The sequence below is a fragment of the Sinocyclocheilus anshuiensis genome, unplaced genomic scaffold, assembly GCF_001515605.1.
Source record: "Sinocyclocheilus anshuiensis isolate Anshui unplaced genomic scaffold, SAMN03320099.WGS_v1.1 scaffold451, whole genome shotgun sequence".
NCBI lineage: Eukaryota > Metazoa > Chordata > Actinopteri > Cypriniformes > Cyprinidae > Sinocyclocheilus > Sinocyclocheilus anshuiensis.
In genome coordinates, this window is record NW_015549630.1 from 1,449,353 (window position 1) to 1,470,654 (window position 21,302).

At 38.7% G+C, this 21,302-nt stretch overlaps 1 protein-coding gene across 8 annotated transcripts in view; it reads left to right on the top strand.

Moving 5' to 3' along the window:
- Positions 1-21,302, top strand: part of LOC107659618 (E1A-binding protein p400-like) — a 41,446-nt gene that overhangs the window by 11,607 nt on the left and 8,537 nt on the right. For 4 of the 8 annotated variants that reach the window (XM_016448629.1, XM_016448633.1, XM_016448635.1 and 1 more), the window contains 30 exons: positions 1,280-1,585; positions 1,694-1,879; positions 2,085-2,225; positions 3,305-3,383; positions 3,471-3,529; positions 3,631-3,688; positions 3,767-3,856; positions 4,065-4,178; positions 7,533-7,720; positions 7,846-8,023; positions 8,152-8,288; positions 8,537-8,706; positions 10,483-10,657; positions 10,774-10,910; positions 11,007-11,193; positions 11,281-11,450; positions 11,857-12,047; positions 14,828-14,989; positions 15,134-15,244; positions 16,622-16,695; positions 16,784-17,082; positions 17,168-17,370; positions 18,630-18,799; positions 19,062-19,258; positions 19,341-19,452; positions 19,599-19,892; positions 20,325-20,399; positions 20,493-20,627; positions 20,713-20,757; positions 21,110-21,260. In XM_016448629.1, coding sequence (XP_016304115.1) covers positions 1,280-1,585; positions 1,694-1,879; positions 2,085-2,225; positions 3,305-3,383; positions 3,471-3,529; positions 3,631-3,688; positions 3,767-3,856; positions 4,065-4,178; positions 7,533-7,720; positions 7,846-8,023; positions 8,152-8,288; positions 8,537-8,706; positions 10,483-10,657; positions 10,774-10,910; positions 11,007-11,193; positions 11,281-11,450; positions 11,857-12,047; positions 14,828-14,989; positions 15,134-15,244; positions 16,622-16,695; positions 16,784-17,082; positions 17,168-17,370; positions 18,630-18,799; positions 19,062-19,258; positions 19,341-19,452; positions 19,599-19,892; positions 20,325-20,399; positions 20,493-20,627; positions 20,713-20,757; positions 21,110-21,260 — 4,594 coding nt within the window. Of the gene's footprint in view, positions 1-1,279; positions 1,586-1,693; positions 1,880-2,084; positions 2,226-3,304; positions 3,384-3,470; positions 3,530-3,630; positions 3,689-3,766; positions 3,857-4,064; positions 4,179-7,532; positions 7,721-7,845; positions 8,024-8,151; positions 8,289-8,536; positions 8,707-10,482; positions 10,658-10,773; positions 10,911-11,006; positions 11,194-11,280; positions 11,451-11,856; positions 12,048-13,754; positions 13,956-14,827; positions 14,990-15,133; positions 15,245-16,621; positions 16,696-16,783; positions 17,083-17,167; positions 17,371-18,629; positions 18,800-19,061; positions 19,259-19,340; positions 19,453-19,598; positions 19,893-20,324; positions 20,400-20,492; positions 20,628-20,712; positions 20,758-21,109; positions 21,261-21,302 lie in introns of all 8 variants that reach the window. The other 4 variants (XM_016448637.1, XM_016448631.1, XM_016448632.1 and 1 more) reach the window with 4 other exon arrangements.

Genomic DNA, 21,302 nt, shown 5'->3' on the forward strand with positions numbered 1-21,302 from the left:
AAGTTTGTCTTCCTTGTTTAATAAAAGCTTGTTCTGCTTATGATGGTAGTAATAAAAGTATGTTAAGATGGGCACATTTCTAGCTTTTCTCTTGCTTTTGGACTGTCTTGCTTCGGAGAATGAAAATTATTTATATACTGTTGCAATAAACACACTGGGCAATATAGATAAAATAATATTGCTTGATATTTACAGAAGAAAAAACAGTAAAACTATAAAATCTTAAATAATCAAAGCATGTTTTCCAAACTTTTCACTAAATTAAAAAGAAGGGGGGAAAAACATTTAGCAAAATTGCCACACAGAGGCTTGCAAATGAACAGTTGAGTTTGATTGATATTTTCACTTTGTGTTAAGTGTCTTCTCCCACCGAGGAAAATTTAAAAACATTTATTGCTGTGACCTTATCTTATAAAGGTTTTTTATTAAATATACGTAAAAAAATAAGTTTAGCCAAATTATTTAGTTGTATACACTACAGCAAAAACACAGAACTAAACACTTTTCATTTATTCATATTTTTACCAAAACATTTGTACATAAATACAGGTGCATCTCAATAAATTAGAATGTCGTGGAAAAGTTCATTTATTTCAGTAATTCAACTCAAATTGTGAAACTCGTGTATTAAATAAATTCAATGCACACAGACTGAAGTAGTTTAAGTCTTTGGTTCTTTTAATTGTGATGATTTTGGCTCACATTTAACAAAAACCCACCAATTCGCTATCTCAACAAATTAGAATACTTCATAAGACCAATAAAAAAAAACATTTTTAGTGAATTGTTGGCCTTCTGGAAAGTATGTTCATTTACTGTACATGTACTCAATACTTGGTAGGGGCTCCTTTTGCTTTAATTACTGCCTCAATTCGGCGTGGCATGGAGGTGATCAGAACTTTTCCACGACATTCCAATTTATTGAGATGCACCTGTAAATGCCACATTTGAGGGATGATGCAAATGAACAGTTGAATTGTGAACTAACTGGGTGGTTTCAACTAATTTACGAAAAATTAATCAAACTCTAAAGTCATTTTTGCTGCTGATGTTTTAATCAGAGAATCTATTAAAAAATCTGCTGTATAGGAAGAATCAAACATTTTTTCTGATGAAACTCTCTTTAGGAAACATAATAGGCAAATAAAAAGTGCAATAAATTCATTACTTTGTATCAACAGCAAAATCATTATGACTATATCATGAATATTCAATATATTGCACAGCCCTACTCGCAACAATAGATTTTGTTACAGTTCATCCTCTCTCTCTTTTTCAGACTGTGGCACTTGTGCGTCCTGGATCAGATTCTTCCCAGCCTGCCCAGCGTTTGCTGTCCAACTCTCTCTCCAACCCTGCCATGTCTCCTGTTCCTCTAACATCCCCGTCCTCTCTCTCCTCCCCACACCCTTCTGTTCCGGTCCGCACCCCCAGTACTGGCCCCAGCCTCTCTCCTGCTGCCCAGTCCAAACTCACTACCACGAATGGCACCACCGGGCTGAAAATGTCCGGTCTGGGTCAGAGTCCAGTTGGGCAGAACTCACAGGAATGCTCTCAGGACAAGCAATCAGAACAAGCCAAGCTGGTGAGAACTCTCAGATTAGAAGAAGATCTTTCTAGTATGCATTAAAGTAGCACATTTTGTATATGTTGCCTATATTATCTCACACAAGAGTGTAACGTGTCATTGTAGGAGAGTCATGTGCACCAGCGCATTGCAGAGCTCCGTAAAGAAGGCCAGTGGTCAGCTAGCCGTTTACCCAAGCTGCAGGAGGCCTGCAGGCCCAAATCCCACTGGGACTACCTGCTGGAGGAGATGCAGTGGATGGCTGCTGACTTTGCCCAGGAAAGGCGCTGGAAGATGGCTGCTGCCAAGAAAGTGAGAAGACTCCCACTCAGTCTGTGATATTAGAAACTGATTATATGTACATTAGATGTAAATATATGATTATATGTACAGCCGATGTAGAGGTCAGATGTAACCTCAATGTTTTGACCACATGATCTAGTGCCAGTGTCCGTTCAATATGGAGCAGGCTAAAATTCAACTCCGATTTTAAGTTAAACAATCTCTCTCTCTGCAGCTTGTGCGCACATGTGCACGTTACCATGTTGAACAGAAGAAGATGGAGGAACGTGAGAAGAGGGAGGAGGAGATGAGGCTGCGGCACATTGCCAGCACCATCGCCCGCGGGGTTGACTGCTTCTGGTCCAATATTGAACAGGTACATTTACATGTCATTTATACCAATATTATTTTAGTATTATAATATTATTTATCATAATACTATTTATTAATACCTGAGTTGGATTTTATTATATATTTTATTCTAGTTTTAGTAATTTTAGTACTTTAACTTAAACTCATTTTAGTTACTTGCCAAGGCAACATTAATTTTAAATTTTGTATTTTTTTTTTCAAATCAAATTTTTTTCTCCCTTTTTTTTTTATTTTTACGTCTTATGTTGACATTTTATTTCAGCTTTATTTCAGTTAACAAAAACTATATTTCATAGTTTTTAACTTTAGTTTTAGTTAGCAATAACAACACTGACTTATACTTTAGTACTGGAACTAGAGCCCGACCGATATATCGTTTTGCCGATATTATCGGCCGATATGAACCTGTCGCCGATATATCGGTATCGGCGAATATGCCGCCGATATGGAAATTTTTTTTACAGAACATATAATGCAGATAAAATGCTTGAAATGGTGTAATTACTTAGTTTGTCCAGCAGAGCGCGCTCCATTGTTTGCTACTGGCGACCTGGATGAAACGCTTTAAAGCTGAAGTCTATGGAAAACCATTGAAACTTTGAACGGCCATATCTCCGTAACGGCGTGGTGAATCCGCACCAAATTCTTGGGGATCTCTTCAGCTCAAGGAACCCTCTTGAATGCGAATCGAGTGTACGTCTCGAGGCCCTCTTTCGAATGAAACCACCCCCACGTGGATAGCCCCCGGGGTTCGGGAGTTACGGGTGGTTAAATTTGCGGTTCGGCGCCGACCAATCTAGCGATCCCGGGGGGCTACCGACGCAATATCGGTATCGGTATCGGCCCCAAAAAAATCCATATCGGTCGGGCTCTAACTGGAACAAAACTAAAAAAAAAAAAAAATCAAGATGCTTAGAAACCTCAGGCATTCACATGTGTTTGGGTTCATTAATGCATCATGTTTATTATAAATTAGTATTCTCATTTAGACAAAATCTCACTGTGACAAATGCTATTCCACTGTATGTGAAGGTTTGTATTAGTTACTCATAAAGAGTTTTTTTTTTCTCTGTCTTACCACAGGTTGTAGAAATCAAGCTGCATTTTGAGATCTATGACAAACGACAAAAAGTTCTTAGCTTGCAGAAGGCTGTGAGTAAAGGTGAGATTAATTAATGTTATCTGACCTGTCTTAACTAAATGTTCAGACTTAGTTTATTAATTCAGAAGAGACTTTGTATTGCTACAGGCAAGTGTGCTAAAGTGACCCAGTCATCTGGAGAGAAGTCAGATAAAGAGAGTAAAGGGGTAAGAGCTTCTCCATGAGTTCCCCAAGATCCTTCCTCATCGCTGCTTCATTCATCCTTTGATTGTACTTGACAATTTGTCTTCCCTTTTTTCCCTTTCAGCAGGAGACTGGCCCATCCCGCAAGAGAAAGTCAAGCACCTCGCTGTCGGATGTAGAGGGTACATAGTGCATTTATACATAGTTTCCTTACCGTTCTCTGTGTGCATGTTGCTGATTGATCTAATGTTGTTTTGCAGTTGAAGATGAGGAAAGTACAATAGAGGAGCAGGAGGCCATGGAGGTGGCAGCTGATCAGAAAGCAGAGCTGGCCGAACTAACAAAAGAAGGTAAGTTTTACGTCTTAAACTTATGGGCATGTCTTTAAACAGTAATACATTTTGTGCACAGGCTAATAATTAATTTCATAGCGTTTTCAGTATGGTTTCAGTATGCAGAATTTTTGGTTATTTATAATTCTGCATTACAGCAGCCATTAGCCACTGAAAACTCATATAGCAGAGCAACTGTTATAAACTGTGTGTTTGTGTCTTGTAGCTGAAGTGCCATTGGATGATCTGGTGAAGAAGTACACTGGTGCTTACGCAGAGGGCTTTGAGTGGCCGCAGCCTTCCAGCCAGAGCGAAGATGAAGACAGAGAGGAAGCTGAAGGTTTGTGTATGTCTACTGCTTCAGAACTAACTTTAGAGCCCCATAAAATCCCAGAAATACAAAAGAATTTAAATAAATCAGTACTTTTGGCAGTATATTTATTTGATGTCACAGTAGGGCTGCCCCCTAATAGTCGACTAACCGTTAGTTGAAGAGAAGAAGCTTGGTCAACCAAAATTTTATTAATCGGTTAGTCACAGAAGAAAAGAAAAATCCACAGGCGAAGTCACGCAGTTCGTGACGGACAGATCGTTAACAGCTTCAGGGATGTGATTTCCGTATTTTCCGACCTCTGAGGGATGACCCATGTGATTCGCGTTAATCCGAGTTTTTTTGTGTGTGTGTGTGTGTGTGTGTGTGTGTGTGTGTGTGTGTGTGTGTGTAGGGGGGGGGGGGGTGTTACTGCATGATGATTGAAATTGCGCAAATATTTAAGCAATTACCTAAATAAACTGCCAAAAGATTTTCTAAAACATCATGGACGGAATGGTCCTGAGAGCGCTGCACATGCTCGCGGTGCCATCTGCAGGACCATTAAAAGCATTCAAATGATTCAAAGTGCCAAATGCGAGTAGAATCAGCGCTGAAATGTGTTACTCGACCCGGTGACTTTTTATGAATGGCGGTGAGAATTTGAGATTGCTTAGTGCTGTCATAAAATTCGCAACGGTTGTGATGTAATTATATAATAGGCTGTAGTCTGACGTGCTACGTGTCTGCTTACAGTACAGTTTTTAGTTTCGATTCACTGTTAGTGCGTTTGGGAACGCAACATTCGTCTTTAGAAACGTTTATAATCTGTTGTTGTTTACAAAGAAGTTTCAGTGTCACATGATTCTTCAGAAATCATGCTAATATGCTGATTTGCTCAAGAAACATTTCTCATAATTATCAATGTTAAAAAACTGTTTTGCTGCTTAATATTTGACACCACTCTAATATTTGTATAAGATTTAATAGGCTGTAGTCTGACGCGCTACATGTCTGCTGTTACTGTACTGTTTTTAGTTTCGATTCAGTGCTAGCTGCGCTTGGATTGAGCCGCTGTAATTAGCATTTTGGACCGCAACATTTGTCATTAGAAACGTTTATAAATCTGTTGTTTACAAAGAGAAGTTTCTGTGTCACATAATCCTTCAGAAATCATTCTAATATGCTGATTTGCTGCTCAAGAAACATTTCTCATTATTATCAATGTTAAAAACTGTTTTGCTGCTTAATATTTTTGTGGAAACAATGATACCACTCAAACATTTGTATAAGATTTAAAAAGTTAATAATTTTATTCATCATGCATGAAAGTGATAAAAAGTGGGTAAAGACATTTAAAATGAGTTCTATTTAATAAATGCATTAACAAATATAATTAATATATTTGATAAATTAAAAAAATTATGCTGTTCATTAAACTTTCAATTTATCAAAAAATCCTGAAAAATAAAGTGCATCACCATTTCCACACAAAATATGAAGCAGCAAAATTGTTTTCAACATTGATAATAATCAGAAATGTTTCTTGAGTCAAATTAATTGTAATGATTTCTAAAAGATCATGTGACACTGAAAACTGGAGTAATGATGAAGATAATTCTGCTTTGCATCACAGGAAGAACATTACATTTTATAATGTATTCAAAGTGAAACCTTTTTTAAATTTGTAATAATATTTCACAATATTATTGTTTTTTTTTTTACTTTATTTTGATCAAATAAATTCAGCCTTGATGAGCAGAAGATATTTATTTCAAAATCATTAATAATTGTAATGTTTCCAAACTTTTGGCAGGTACTTCAATAATAATAACAATTATATTAATACTTTCTATAATATATTATATTGTTGTCATGATTATTAAATGCTGCTTTTGATTTTTCACAGGACAATAGTATGTATTATTACAATATAAGATATTATATTATATATATTATTTAATGTGCTAAAATATATTTTTAATAGTAAGTGCTGGGGGCGTGACTTGGAGCGTGGTCAGATTTTCCTGCTTTTTTGTCTCTAGCTGATCACATGCCTGAGCTTGTCTTTGTGGTAATTACAGTACATCGAGCAGGACATCCAAATGCTCACCTTTCATTCATCAACCTCAAATATGGCTTCATCTGAAATATGTTAGCAACTTTACATGGCCGTTTAATTTAATGTTAACAAAAATGTGCACTATTCAAGTGTCTGTGCGGAGTGTGGAAGCTGAATAGTATTGCTCGCTCACTGCATGACAGATGGAAGCGCCGATGTGGTCACTTGCTCTTAAAATACTTTTTTGTTCTTACAAATAAGAGTATCTGTAAAGTATCTGTATTTTGAATCTGTAAAGACTCCACGTTTATTTGTGTGCACTCACAATAACAACAAAACATTGCGCTTTTGTAAAATAATGGCAGGATGAGCTTTCTGCCGTCTTGGTCTCTGTGAACTTGAGCGCGAAACTCTGAAATTCTGTGTATACTTGCCTTACAGATGTGAAAAATATACACATATTGGTACCAAAAATTTTCGGTACGGGTCTTTCGTTTCGGTACGCATGTGTACCGAACAAATCGTTCCATTTTATTCAGGAAATTCAGACAATAAATGCCGTTTTGGTGCTCTTTGACATGGCATGACAGATCGCTGTATAAATGTCTCAGTTCTGACGGCAGCACGAAGCGCGAGTGAGCGTGATCATCCCTTCCTCTTTATTACTAGTTTTAACGCAAAATAAACATGAATTGACATCTCACTCCTCACGTAATCGCTCAATTAGTGTTTCAACTGCGGAAAGAAGTAATTAAAACAGCTTGTAAACAAAATGTCACGTAGCATTTCATTTACGTCAGGCAAGTCATCCGTGTCTACAGCTTGTTATTTGCTAGAGAAATGAAGTCTAGTGAAGAGCATTTTGCGAAATATTAGACTATATACTTCATTATATTTTACTTTACCTGTTAGTGATGTCTTAATTATGTAATGTATTTTCAAATAAATATTTTATGAAACAAGTTATGACAGCCACTCTGTAAATTATTATATTTCAATAACAAATAGAAATGGTATAATTTAGAAGTTAATTTAAAAACATGTTTGCATAAATTGTTTTATTTATTTGAGTGTTAATTATTATAGTTAAAAATAAATAGTAATTGAATTTAAGTTTGGGCTCTGTTGTTAATTGTAACCTTATAGTAATGTAAAAGGGCTCCCTATAGTTTAGAGCAGAAGCTGAGGTAAATTTTTATCCCTAAGAAAATTTTAATTATAATTGAATTTATTTAAAGAAAGAGCAATTTGTTCAGTAAACCATTGTTTAATAAAAAAACAAGGGCAGCCCTATGTAACAGTTTATGCTCTTCTCTGTTCAGACGTTGATTCTCCGTTAAACAGTCCACATGATGCTGTGCTGATAGACTCTTTGCTGAGTATGGATCAGTACCGTGGGGCTCAGCGGACGGCTTCTGGCCCTGATGGGAAGCCCATCGAGGATATCGCTGAGGTCGCTGCAGCAACAGACCTGATTCTGCCCAAAGGCAGCGCCAGGACCACTCTAACTGTGAGTCATTTACGCTCTTACTCGCAGGGACTGTTTAAAGCATGATGATTACAGATTTATTTAAGCAGTTGTTTAATTCAAGTGGTCTCACATTGTCTGATGACTCATGAATCCTTCCCTCTCAGAGTCGTTCCTCTCCTCCTGCTCTGCTGCACGGTTCTCTGAGGGAGTACCAGCAGATCGGGGTGGAGTGGCTGGCAAGCCTCCACCGCAAAAACCTTAACGGCATCCTGGCAGATGAAACTGGCCTTGGCAAAACCGTACAGACTGTGGCTTATTTTGCTCACTTGGCCTGCAACCAGGGTACCACCAGCAACCGCATTTACCAACTTTATAGAGACTATTACATTTGGTTTTCTTCGCAAAGCATTTGTTTATTGTAATTTTAAGAATAAAATGCAACACATTCTGCTGTCATGTGGATGTTGCAGGTATCTGGGGGCCTCATTTAGTGGTGGTGAGGACCTGTAAGCTGATCAACTGGGAGATGGAGTTCAAACGGTGGTGTCCTGGACTGAAGATACTCCTGTACCTCGGCAGCAGAAAGCAGCGCAGATACAAGAGATCGGTATGAACCAGAGAAAGCCAGCTAGCCTACTATGTACTCTCACATACTGCCACCTGTCTTATCCATCCCTGTTGCTGTGGTCTAGCTGTTAGTGCATCAGTTTTGCATTAGATAATTCCTCAAAGTTGTTTTCAAATCAGTTTGTAGGTCATTGAAATCTTTGATAATTGAGTTGGGTAGCTTTTGTCCAAGCCTTTGTCCATGTTTGTGTATGTTCTCACTTTCCCACTGTTGTCTTGTGTGTGCAGAGGTGGTGTGAGCCCAACAGCTTCCATGTGTGTGTGACTTCATACAAACTTCTGCTGAAAGATCAGTCTCACTTCCTGAGGAGGTGCTGGAGGCACCTGGTGCTAGACGAGGTGCAGCTCATCAAAAACATGACGGAGAAACAGTGGGAGACCATCTTCAACATAAAGAGGTTAGGAACAATGCAACTGTTTTCTATACAGTATCTGTTGGTGTCATGTTTTCTACATTTTTGCATTCAAGAGAATATTCACAGTAGATTTGGTAGATTTATCTTTTACAACAGCTGTTTACAAGGAATGCACAAAATAATAACACCATTAAAATTAATATTTATTTATAGCATTTAAAATGATTGATTTTTGGTTTTTAGCATTTTATTATTTTATTATATTATTATTTATATTATATTATCATTATATTATACCAAAAAGTATAGAAACTTGATATCCGCCATTTATTGGTTGATATGTGCTATGCATCCTTACTACTCTATCAGAGTTATTTTAGCATTATTTGTATATTATACTATTTATTAATGTTTTGAATTATCTTTTTTTATATTTTAAGTTTCAATTTATAGCTTCAGTTCATTTAGTTTTAGAATGTGTATTTAGCCCTTTTTATTTCAGTTTTAATAATTAAACATTCTTTCAGTCAGTGCAAAGGCAACACTTCTAATTTAAATTTTTCATCTTAATGTCTATATTTTGTTTTATTTTATTTCAATTACCAAAAATGCTTCATTTATAATAACACTATACTGTTACACAATACTTTGTATGTGTTAGGGCTGCCCCCGACTAAAGATTTTTCTGGTCGACTAGTAGTCATTTGAAGCATTAGTCGACTAATCGCACATTTATTAATAAATGATTTAAATCATAATAATGAGCCTTTAATTGCCTTCATAGCCTATGCGCTCAAGTGCATGCATAAGCTTGCCACAGCGCACCGGCAGAAGAATTATTGATTATGAATGTGTCAGGGAAAAACAGTAAGGAGGCTGTAGGCCTGTCGCAATAATCAATATATCGACTTATCGCGCAATATATTTACATACGTGACAGGCCTAGGAGGCTGCATTAACATTTTAATAATTCATTGATAAACTAGCGCTTTCTTTGTTTTCGGTTTAAGAGATGAAGTCGGTGACACTGACTCGTCATCTTTGCAGTAGTGGATGTGCCTGTATGCATGTTTCATACGGATTACATAATCTAAGAATATTTGTTTTCCATTTGAATTAGTTCATTTGAAAGTTGACATTTTGCTCTCTATAGATATATTTTTCATGTCTGTAAGACAAATATACATGGAGTTTCGCGCTCAAGATCACAGACTGAGACCCCAGAAAGCGCATCCGTTGCTTTCATTATTTTACAAAAGCGCAATGTTTTGTTTTTTTGTGAGTGCACAAAAATAAACGTAGAGTCTTTACAGATTTGAAAGATGTATTACTCTTATCTGTATGAGCAAAAATGAGGGAGTATTTTAAGAGCAAGTGAGTGCACCGGCGCCTCCATCTGTCATGCAGTGAAGCGCTACTGTTCCGCTTCCACGTTCCGCACAGACTCTTGAACAGCGCACATTTTTCCACGTTAACATTAGATTGAGCGGCCATGTAACGTTGCTGCTACTTACATATTTCAGATGATAAGCCATATTTGAGGTCGATAAATGATAGGCAAGCGTTTGGATATCCTGCCTGATGTATGTATTACCATAGACCAGCCGTTAACGATCTGAGTGACTTCGCCAATGTGGATTTTTATTTATTTATATATTTATTTTCTGTGACTAAGCGACTAATACAATTTTGGTCGGCCAAGCCTCTTCTGGTCGACTAACGGTTAGTCGACTATTAGGGTGCAGCCCTAGTATGCATTAATATATTGTAATTGATTTTAAGTAATCATGTTTTTTTTTTTCTCTGTCTTCTCAACAGTCAGCAGAGGATTCTCTTAATCAACACACCTCTGCAGAACACTCTGAAAGAGTTATGGACCATGATCCACTTCCTCCTGCCTGGAATCACTCACCCATACCTCAACTTCCCCATCAAACCCGGCACTGATCAGAACCAGGACTACTGCCACAAACTGGTCATCAGACTGCACAGGGTGAGGCTTGCTGGACGTTGTTTCTGGTGACTTTCACCACAGAATGATACACTTTTGCTTAACTATCTTGCTCGAGCACCACAATCGTAGTTTTGTTTTCTTCCTTTCTGCTGTAGATGATTCAGCCCTTCATCCTGCGCCGTTCCAAGAGAGACGTGGAGAAGCAAATGCCTAAGAAGTATGAGCACATTCTCAAGTGCCGTCTTTCCAAGAGGCAAAAGAGCATGTATGAGGACATCCTCATCCAGCCCAGGTCAGCACAGAACACATTCAGCCAAACACAATCTTAACCAGCTCTTTTCCAGTTCATCTGTTTTGAGTGATACTCTGCTTTTCTACTGCCTTCTAGTGCACAGGAAGCACTGAAGACTGGACATTTTGTCAGAGTCCTGGAGGTTCTTATGCAGCTGCAGAAGATCTGCAACCATCCAGACCTGATCCAGCCCAGAGACACACACAACTCTTACATATGTCAGTCACTGCAGTACAACACCCCATCATTACTGCTCACAGCCCTGCAGCAGGACCAGTGGAAGGTTAGGAAGATAAATAAACACTTGGATTGTGGAATATAGAAGAAAAATGTGTGTTGACTGATAGGCCATTTTCATTTTCTTTTCCAGACTGTAGATATGTCACTGTTTGACCTGATCGGTAACGAGGGCAGATTGACCCGTTATGAGGCCGAGGAGGCTCTGCCTAAACTCAGAATGACCAAACAGCTGATTGAAGAGATCTACAATGCACGCAACCCACCTGCCAGACCCAAACCATGCAAGATCAAACCTATGAGGTGTCCATCCATCCATGCAGACCTATCAGCTCTGAACACATACCTGCCATAATTATATCATATGGATTTCTGTAGTTTTATTAACGGGACATAATATTTTTAAATGAGACAAACCAATTAATACCACAATACACTGAAAATACTCATGTTGATGCTGCTGTTTTTACACCAAAAATTGTCACTTCCTTAAGAATAATGCATGAAATTACATTCTTGTTGAGTGAATAAACATGTTGCAGGTGTTTTTCTATTAAATACAAATGCAAACATTAAATGCTAAATGTTATTGTATCACCTAATTATGTTATGTATTCTTTTTTATTTTATTTTTCATTATGATGTGTACATGTACAACAGGATTGGTCCATATGAATTGATACTGATTGTGGCATAATTTTAATTTCAGGCTGTTCCTGCCGGTGCAGTATGGAACAAAACCAGAGGGGCACCTGGTCCCCATAACTAGCAGCACCACTCAAGCCCCTCGTGCCACTGCTGTGACTACTGCCCCCACCACCACTACCAACCCTGCTACTGCAGCTCTAAGCACACAGCCCAGAGGCAAATCACCTCTTACCACAACCACTTCTGCACAGGGTAAGACCCCTTCTTGTGGATCCCAGAACTGTTTCACAATCTGTAAGTTTTTGTGAAGTGGTATGATATTTTTGTAGTTGTGCTTCTTCCCTAAAAATATGCTCACGTCAGTTCTTTTGTGTGTTTGCTTTTTTTTTGGCCATCTTACTTAATGGTGACATCTGTAAGATTTATTTTATGTCAGAATACATTATCTTAAGCCAGTTTATTGTACATTAACTACTATAAGCATGCCATTAATGGGTTTATCTCTCCCAAAGGTGTAAACATTGAGCCTCCCAAGCACCATCAAACACATTTAGAGCGGTTGGTTCAGATCCGTCAGTCTTTTTCCAACTAAACCTGTAGCGAGAGTTTGGGTCATGGCTAGCCAGAGGGTGTTTACAATGGTTGTGCTTAAAGATTGGAAAAGAAATTTGGTTACAGAAGTGCAAGCCAAAATTCAAAGACTTGCCAAAATAAGCAGATACAGTGGGGTAAAACAAGGGTAAACATTGGCGGTGCTTTTGCAAAAATTTGATTCAATGTTTGGGTTTCAGTTGGGATGCCGAACTTATTGTAACTAATACAAAATTCCATTTCAAATAATACATTTCATAAATCTGTTTGCACGCTGCCCTTTAGCAAGTAAAAATAATAATTTTAATATTTTTTTATGCCTTCTGAGGGTTCAGTGAAAGCCCTAACCCCAGAATTTTCATTTTTGGGTGAACTATTTCTTTAAAATCACCATTAAATGGAAATTGCGATCAAAATGTAGGCTGGGACTTCATTTTGTCCATTGGGAATTGATTGGATTTTTGTCATTTGTTAATTGCTGTAATTATTTAATTGCTTCATTAAACAGCAATGTTCCATTAAAATAATAATCATAATAAATAAAACAATTGTCAGCTTTAATTTCATGGTGACTTCATGCAAGCACATGGCAATGCCCTGGCACTATAGCTGAGTTTTGCATAGACCTCTCACCACCAAACAAAAATCAATATTTTGTAATATTTTATGTCCCAAATAACTTTTTATTTAGAAGATTAAAAAAATGTAATCCTCCAACCCCATTACACTCGCTCTGATTGGTCCATTCAGACTAGGGCTGCACAATTAGTCAAATGCGATTGTCATTCACATCTTGTCAGTAAAGCCGGTTCTGTGATTAGTAGTAAATCTCCATCACCTGTTTTCAGATAAAAGTAAAAATACAACATTTAATAACATGTTTTTACTCCAAACTCACTTCATAACGTCAGTCGAGTGTTTGAAATAAATCCTTCTGTGAGATGATGTGGCTTCTTTTACACAGAATAAGGCACGCAACATATTTCATAGTATTCTAAGCAATGATAAAGGCTATGTCGATTAGCATTTCATTATAGATATACTTTATTATAATGAAAATTATAAGACAAACTCAGATAAACCATATATTGCCGTAGTCATGTGTTTATTAGTCACGTTGAATCAACGAAAGCATTTAAATCTTCTGTTTATTCAGCAACCCCCGGGTTTCTTCTGCGGGGCGTATTTGGAGTTTCCATGCGAGAGCGCCCTCTGGCCTTCAGATGGAGATTTACTACTGATCACAGAACCGTGCTTCACTGACAAGACACGCATGACAATCGCAGCTTCAGTCTAATCGCGATTTCGATTTCATTACAATTTATCGTGCAGCCCTAATTCAGACTGTTAACTCCTCTTCCTTTTTAGCCTCTGCAATCAGCAGCTCATCAGGATCACTCTTAACAGGAGCCACCCCTAACCCCCTTTCTACCCCTCTGGCTGTGGGTGTGACAAGGGTCACCACTATGCCTGCTGTGGTCCCCCATGCCCCTGCCGCCCACCCCCTCCAGCCCAGTTTGGTACCCCAGAGGCTGGTGCTCAGCTCCCAGGCCAAGGCACGCTTGCCTAGTAAGTGGCCTCATCATCACTCACCGCAGATGGGCCTTCTCCATTGCGCCCTCTCCCTTGTGCACCTGTTTCCTTCTTATCATGCCCCCAAGCACAGCAGTAAACGGCCTCAGTGAAGATCAGAGACTACAGTACGGCTCTGCTGAAGTGGGCTAACATGCATACAGACTTCCGCCAAAGAAACTAATGGTGATACTCAACTCAAATTCAGCCAAATCGACACCATAAAGTTGGCATATTTCCAGTCTGATTTGAAGTGCAGAAAATCTTCAGCAGATGACCTATGGTGGTTTCTCTCCTCACCCTTCACAAACAAGCATGAGCCCTCCAGAAATTTCTCCGGACTGAACCCGCTGCCTCCAGTTTATTCACGTCTTCTTTTTTTGATATTTATTCCCTTTTTCTTTTATTTTTTCCCTTCTGCATTTTGATGACTAATCTCTTTGTTTTTCGTGCAGTACAGCTGAAGGATGGTCCAGAAGCTTTTTAATATGGTTTTGCCTCCCTATCTTTTCACTGCAGCTTTTCTTCAGAGCCGTTTATTTTGTTGTCATTCTGTGGGTGTAAAGAGCGTCAAGCTTGTGGGCGCTGCTCCCCATGTCACATGCAACCATTGTTACATGGAAAACCTTTTATACAAGCAAAGATTTTCTCCCACTTTGTTTTGCTCCGCTAAACGAATCAGTCTGGTTTCAGTTTGTTTGTTACAGGTTTTTTGTTTGAGGAAAAAAAGTGTCATTCTTCCTGTTTAACACACCGTGGTTGTGCATGTCCCTTTCCGTGCTCACCCCGAAACTAACTAAAATGTTTTTTCCTTCTCAGAGATAAATTGTCAGCCACTATCATTTAACATTAGCTGTTTTCTACTGAAGGTGGAGATGTAGTGAAGGTTACTCAGTTGGTTGGGCAGGGTCGTATCGCCCAGCCAGAGACCCCTGTGACCCTACAGTTCCAGGGCAACAAGTTCACTTTGTCTCCGAGTCAGCTGCGGCAGCTCACCACCGGCCAGCCTCTGCAGCTCCAAGGTACACTCGGTAATGTCCAGCCCATATTCATCCTCTCTTTGTCTCATTTCACTTCCATATCCAGTCACTTGTGTCAGCTATTTTTATGTGTGTTCAGTAAATCCTCATTATATGGCTTAATGTGACGCTCATACGTTTATGTGTCTGCTTTAGGCAACATCTTGCAGATTGTGTCTGCCCCCGGACAGCCTCTTCTCAGGCCACAGGGGCCGCCCATGGTGATGCCTACTGTACCCCAGGCTGTGCCTGTACAGAACTCCTCAGGTACGCCACCCCCTGCCACCTCCACACCCCCGCAAGTCAGTCGTTCAACCATAATATTTGGAAGCTACGAAAATATCTTAAAGGGTTAGTTCACCCAGAAATGAAAATTAGCCTTTGTTTTACTCACCCTCAAGCCATCCTAGGTGTATATGACTTTCTTCTTTCAGACAAATCCAATTGGAGTTATGTTCAAAATTGTCCTGGCACTTCTAAGCTCCATCATTGCAGTGGGCAGGTGTTTCTGTTCAACAGTCCAAAACGCGTTAAATAAAGCGCGCACATCCATAATAAAATGTGCCTCACACGGCTCTGGGGGGTGAATAAAGGCCTCCTCTAGCTAATCCATGCGTTTTTGTAAGAAAAATATCTATACCTCAAATGTGATAAACACTTTTCTCTCACTTCCGGTATCTGTCATACGCAGAAGCCGTTCCGGCTTTACATTTCACATTTAAACTTCAGATGCAGCATCTGTGTTTCCTTTGCATTGTAGATGAATTTTATTGATACTGATTTCATTTGCTTGGTAACAGCCCAAAGGTCTTATTATTCTAATTCACTGATTAAATGTAAGAATTTGACTCAAAAGATAATGCATACTTTTAGAAAAATTGCTTTATAAAGGTAAAAATGCCCATAAAAGGTACAAATCAATTTAAACTTGGGAAAGATTAATTTCTATCAGTGTGAACTGACCACCACAGAATATGAAGAATATCAAAAACTTCAGGAGTCAGCTGTCCACAGCAGTCCTTAAGGTACCAGCACAATAACACAATCAGCAAAATATCTAATGTCTTTGTCTAATTATCGTTATCGATTAAAAACCCAGAAAATATTGAGATATTATTTTTTGTCAGTATCGCACACCCCTAGGACCCCATGTAGGCTAGGAAATTTCTGCTACTTGGTTGTACCTGCTTGTTTTCAATCTTTGTTTTTTAATTATAGAAACTGAGTTGCAATATATTCAAATAATTTAACATTAATGATAATTTAATTTCAAAGGATTTAAGGACAGTTTGTTCTTCAGGGTTTACATGCTTTATTCCTAATAAAATTGTTTTTTTTTTTTACAATAAACATTTCTCTCTTTGTACCTAATGAAATATTTTAGAGCTTGGCTTAGCTTGCCAAAATTTTATAGAAATTATCATAACTTTTAAGATTTTATTTTATAATTATTTTTAGGTCTAGAAATAACACTTTCAAAATTTTAGTCTTCCAAGACCATGGGTCCCCTTAAAATTCTGCTAAGGCCCCCTAGTGGTTCCCAGCCCACTGGTTGAGAACTATTAACCTAAGAATGTGATGTTCTAATGCTGTCTTAGTTAATTCAAACTTAAGTTTCTGTGTTTCTGTCCGTTTCCATTAAAGCAAGCACCACAGTCACTCAAGCTACCACAGCCATGGAAACAAATGCTAAACACTCAACAAATGCCATAACACAGGTAGGTGATTTTGAAAGACATGTTGAAGGAATTGATGAAGTCAATCAAATAGTTCTGAAATCTGAGCCTGGTCTTTGTGTCTAATTAGGAGTCAAGTGAGGAAAGAAACAGGCAGCTGAAAGAGCGTCTGGCTAGTTTATTTCATGCCAACGAGCGGCGGTCCTCACGCTCTGTGATGTATGGTTCTGACCTGATCAAGACCTGCTTCGTTTATGAGGGACACCCTCCACCAGCCTTCCCCGCACCCCAGCACTCCCGCTGGTCCTGGGTCGGCAGAGACAGCTGTATTAGGGCTCAGCGGACTTGTGTGTCCACGGTGGCCCCACTCCGCTCAGCGATTCTCTCCAACACGGAGCAGGAGGCAGCAGCAGGCACCTTGTTGAAGAGGTCTGGATTTGACGATGTACTCCTTTCCATGAAAGCAGTTTTGTGAGCTTTTTGTGATCTAATGCTGCTTCCTGTTATATTAAAGGTTTTCCTGCATACTTCCTGCTGCTGTGGCCCCTCCCCCTCAGCTGTATGCGTCCAATCTTCCACCATCTTACAGCCTTGCACAAAAATCATTCAGGCGACAGCTACAGGAAGTGTCCGCTCCACACAACGCAGAGATCCGTAACTTAGCCTGTCCTCCTGTCGTCAGATTCCCTGATGTGCACATGTTGGAGATGGATTCAGGTGAGCGCCACAACAGCACCTCAGCTCTGTTACATTCAGATTTAAATTTCACAAATATTACTGATATTCAGTTAAGCATACTATTGTATGTTTCCCAATATGGTATCCTCTATCCATCATAGAGCTACGATTCTGTCCTTTACAGTACCATTCAGAAATTTTGGGTTGGTAAGATTTTTAAATATTTTTAATGTAATATTTTATATACTTTGTACTTAAATGTTATGTTTTAGATTTTTTTAAATACCTCTATTAAGCAAGGACATATTAAAGTGATTAAAATCACATTTAAGACCATTTTTTTTTCTTTTGAACTTTCTATTCATCAAAAACATCCTGCCAAAAATGGAATGTAAAAAATTATGGTTTCCACAAAAATATTAAGCTGTTTATAATATTTTTCAATATGTTTTAATATGTCATATTATTATTAATGTTTTCAACATTGATAATAATAGGAAATGTTTTTGAACACCAAATCAGCATATTAGAGTGATTTCTGAAGGATCATGTGGCACTGATGCTGAAAATTCAGCTTTGTCATCACATAAATTATCCTTTAAAATGTATTAAAATAGAAAACAGTTATTTTAAACTGTAATACAATTTCACAATGTTAAAAAAATTTTTTTTTAAATAATTACTGACCCCAAACTTTTGAACGGAAATGTATGTGTTTTATTTGTCGGCTTTATAATTTATAAATATCAGTATAAAGTATAAAGCAACTTTTACAACTTGTTCTGGTCAAGAGTTGCCCATGTACATTCCACTTCCTGTCTGAGCTGGATAATATCACAACAATAGAATGCCATTGTAAAAAATAATAATAATAACTAGGGCTGCACGATAAATCGCATGCGATATTTAATGCGCATCTTGTCAGAAAGCCGGTTCTGTAATCAGCGGTAAATCTCCATCACGTGCGTGCTTTCACATTGAGCAGCATTAACTACACAGAGCCGTTCACCGACGAGCTGCGCAAAACCACGTTCATATTCGCGCGATTTTTTGCGCAGCTCGTCAGTGAACAACGGCTTTGTGTAGTTAATGTAAGCACGCACGTGATGGAGATTTACCACTGATTACAGAACCGGCTTTACTGATAAGATGCGCGTTAAATATCGCATGCGATTTATCGTGCAGCCCTAATAATAACAATTTAACATGGCAATCAGAGTCTCCAACCGGCTGTAAAAAAGTACTAAATAAAACTGGTTTAATAGTCTAAATTTTGATGTTCCTGTATCTGTTTGCAGGAAAACTGGAGGCGCTGTCTATCCTGCTGCAGAAGCTGAGCGCTGAGAACAGGCGTCTGCTGATCTTCACCCAGATGGCCAGCATGCTGGATATACTGGAGGCCTTCTTAGACCATCGTCACCTCACCTATGTACGGCTGGATGAGAGTCTGTCACTAGAGGAGAGACAGGTAAAACACATGGAGTAACATTCTCTGTTGCCCTGGCCAAGTCCATGTCCCATTGAGGCTGTGTGGGTTTCTGGGCTGTAATTAAAAGGGCAGATTAGTGAGCGCTCTTCCCTCCCTGTTGGATTCAGTTCCACACGGGGCCTCAAATGATGCTTACATATCAGTGAAGTGCTATCAACACATAAACATCTCATCTTGATCATCTTGTACAGAAAATGCAATACTTAACCCATCTTGTTCCTCATGTCCCGACCACTTTCAGGAGCGGGTCAAGAGGTTTAACCGCAACCGACAGATCTTCTGCACCATCCTGACCAATCGCTGCTGCTCAGCCATGGGCCATGTGTTTGACGCAGACACCATCGTGTTTTACGACACAGACCTAAATCCCAGCATGGACTTGCGCACACAGGAGTGGTGTGACAAGATCCGCCGCTCCAAAGACATCCACATCTACAGGTAAGACTGATGGGTTAATTAAATGTTTTTGCTTGTCAGGTTTATATTTGTCAGCTTTTTTACTAACGCTGTGCTCTGTCAGGTTGGAGAGCGGGAACTCAATTGAGGAGAAGCTTTTAAAGAATGGCACTAAAGACCTTATTCGAGAGGTAGCTGCACAGGGCATGGATTACACTCTAGCCTTTTTAACACAGGTAAGCGCACATGCAATAACTGTTACTTTTGACATTGAGGGACTGTTTCAAAACCTAGCCAGATATGAGGTTGCGTTTCAGTAGAGAGAGGCAGCTCTCTAGAATTTGGAATGCTCACATTATAAATATGTGCTGGATTTTCACAGCGCACCATTCAGGATCTGTTTGAGGTGGAGGCTGGTTCTGGAGAGAAGGTGGAGGAGTTTGTGGTTCTCCACCAGGAGCCATCCCCGTCCGAATCTATCCCCCCTCATGTGGCCAGACCCTACATCCAGGCCCTGAACACCATCCGAAAGAAAACCCAATATGAAGATGAGGTCGAGGAGACAGAGGTAGACATGAAAAGTGAGAAAGTGGGAGGACAAGAAGAGATAGATGTGAAGGAATGGGTGAGAGAGGAGGCGTCACAGTTAGAGGAGTTGGCGGCAGTCATGGAGCAGGTGAGGTTATTGAAATTGATAGAAAATGTTACTTAAAAATTTAATTGTTCTCGTATGTGCTTTTTATACCATGCAACCATAAACTTTTGGTTTTGTGTTACGGTATTTAACATGCAAATTCTGTTCATTTAACTTTATACACTGTGTTTTTTGAAAGAAACCAGTACAGCTCCTAAATCATTTCTTATCGATGTTGAAAACATTTGTGCTGCTTAATATTTTTGTGGAAGATGTAATAATTTTTTTCAGGATTCTTTGATGAATAGAAAGTTCTAAAGAACAGCAATTAAATGAAATAAAAATATTTTGTAACATTATAAATGTCTTTAGTGTCACTTTTGAACAATTTCTCCTTGCTCAATAATAAAAAATAAAAACAATCTTCTGAATAAAAAAAGTGGTTCTGACCACAATTTGTGGTGTTTTGTCTAGCTGACTCCTATTGAGAGATACGCACTGCACTATCTGGAGTACTTGCACAACAGTGAAGATGAACAGGTTATAAAGGTATGAAACATTTTTACATATTACAATTACATGTTATGACCGCCATGTAAATAATACAGAATGTTTAATTGTCAATGTTTGTGTGAATTGCAGGAGCGCATAGAAGCTGCTAAGAGAGGCTGGGAGCAGCAGCAGCAACAGAAACTAAAGGTAGAGAAAACGGAGCAAATGATCCTAGAAGATGAGGAGGATCTGTTCACCTATACCAGAGAGGATGCATACAACATGGTACAAATATATTCTAATGTTATTTTCAGTAGGAAGTGATGTCATGTTGTGTAGATTTGATACCCTGTTCCCTTCCACTTTACAGGAGTATGTGTTCGAGAATGAGAATGAACAAACAGAAATAATGCCAGTAAGTTTAAGACTGCACATTCCTGAAGAGAATTAAAGGAAGAATTTTGGTTGAATCTCCCAAAAACATGTCTATATCACATTTTACTCCAAAAAAGTGGAGTAAATTTTTTTTGCATAATGAATGAATGTAATGAGATAAATTAAGATGAAAATGTGCTTATTATCAAAAATAATGTTCCAATGCCAACAATCTAAAGGGTAGCTATATAAAGCTAAATACATTTTTATTTAATGTGTTTATTTTGATTCTGGGGTAAAATTCTTGATGAGTTCGGTGAGAGTCACCCCTGTATTTATTTTAAAATGTATGAAAATTGGTTCATAACTCTTACTATTGCTCTTTTCTGTAGCTGTGGACTCCCCCAACTCCTCCACAGGATGATAACGATATCTACATTGACTCTGTAATCTGCCTCATGTATGACACTGCGCCTATGCCCGAATCCAAACTGCCCCCAGTCTACGTCCGCAAAGAGCGCAAGAGACACATGGACCCGTCAGGTAAGACTGCTCAAGAAACGCTTTCAGTCTGAACTTACTGTG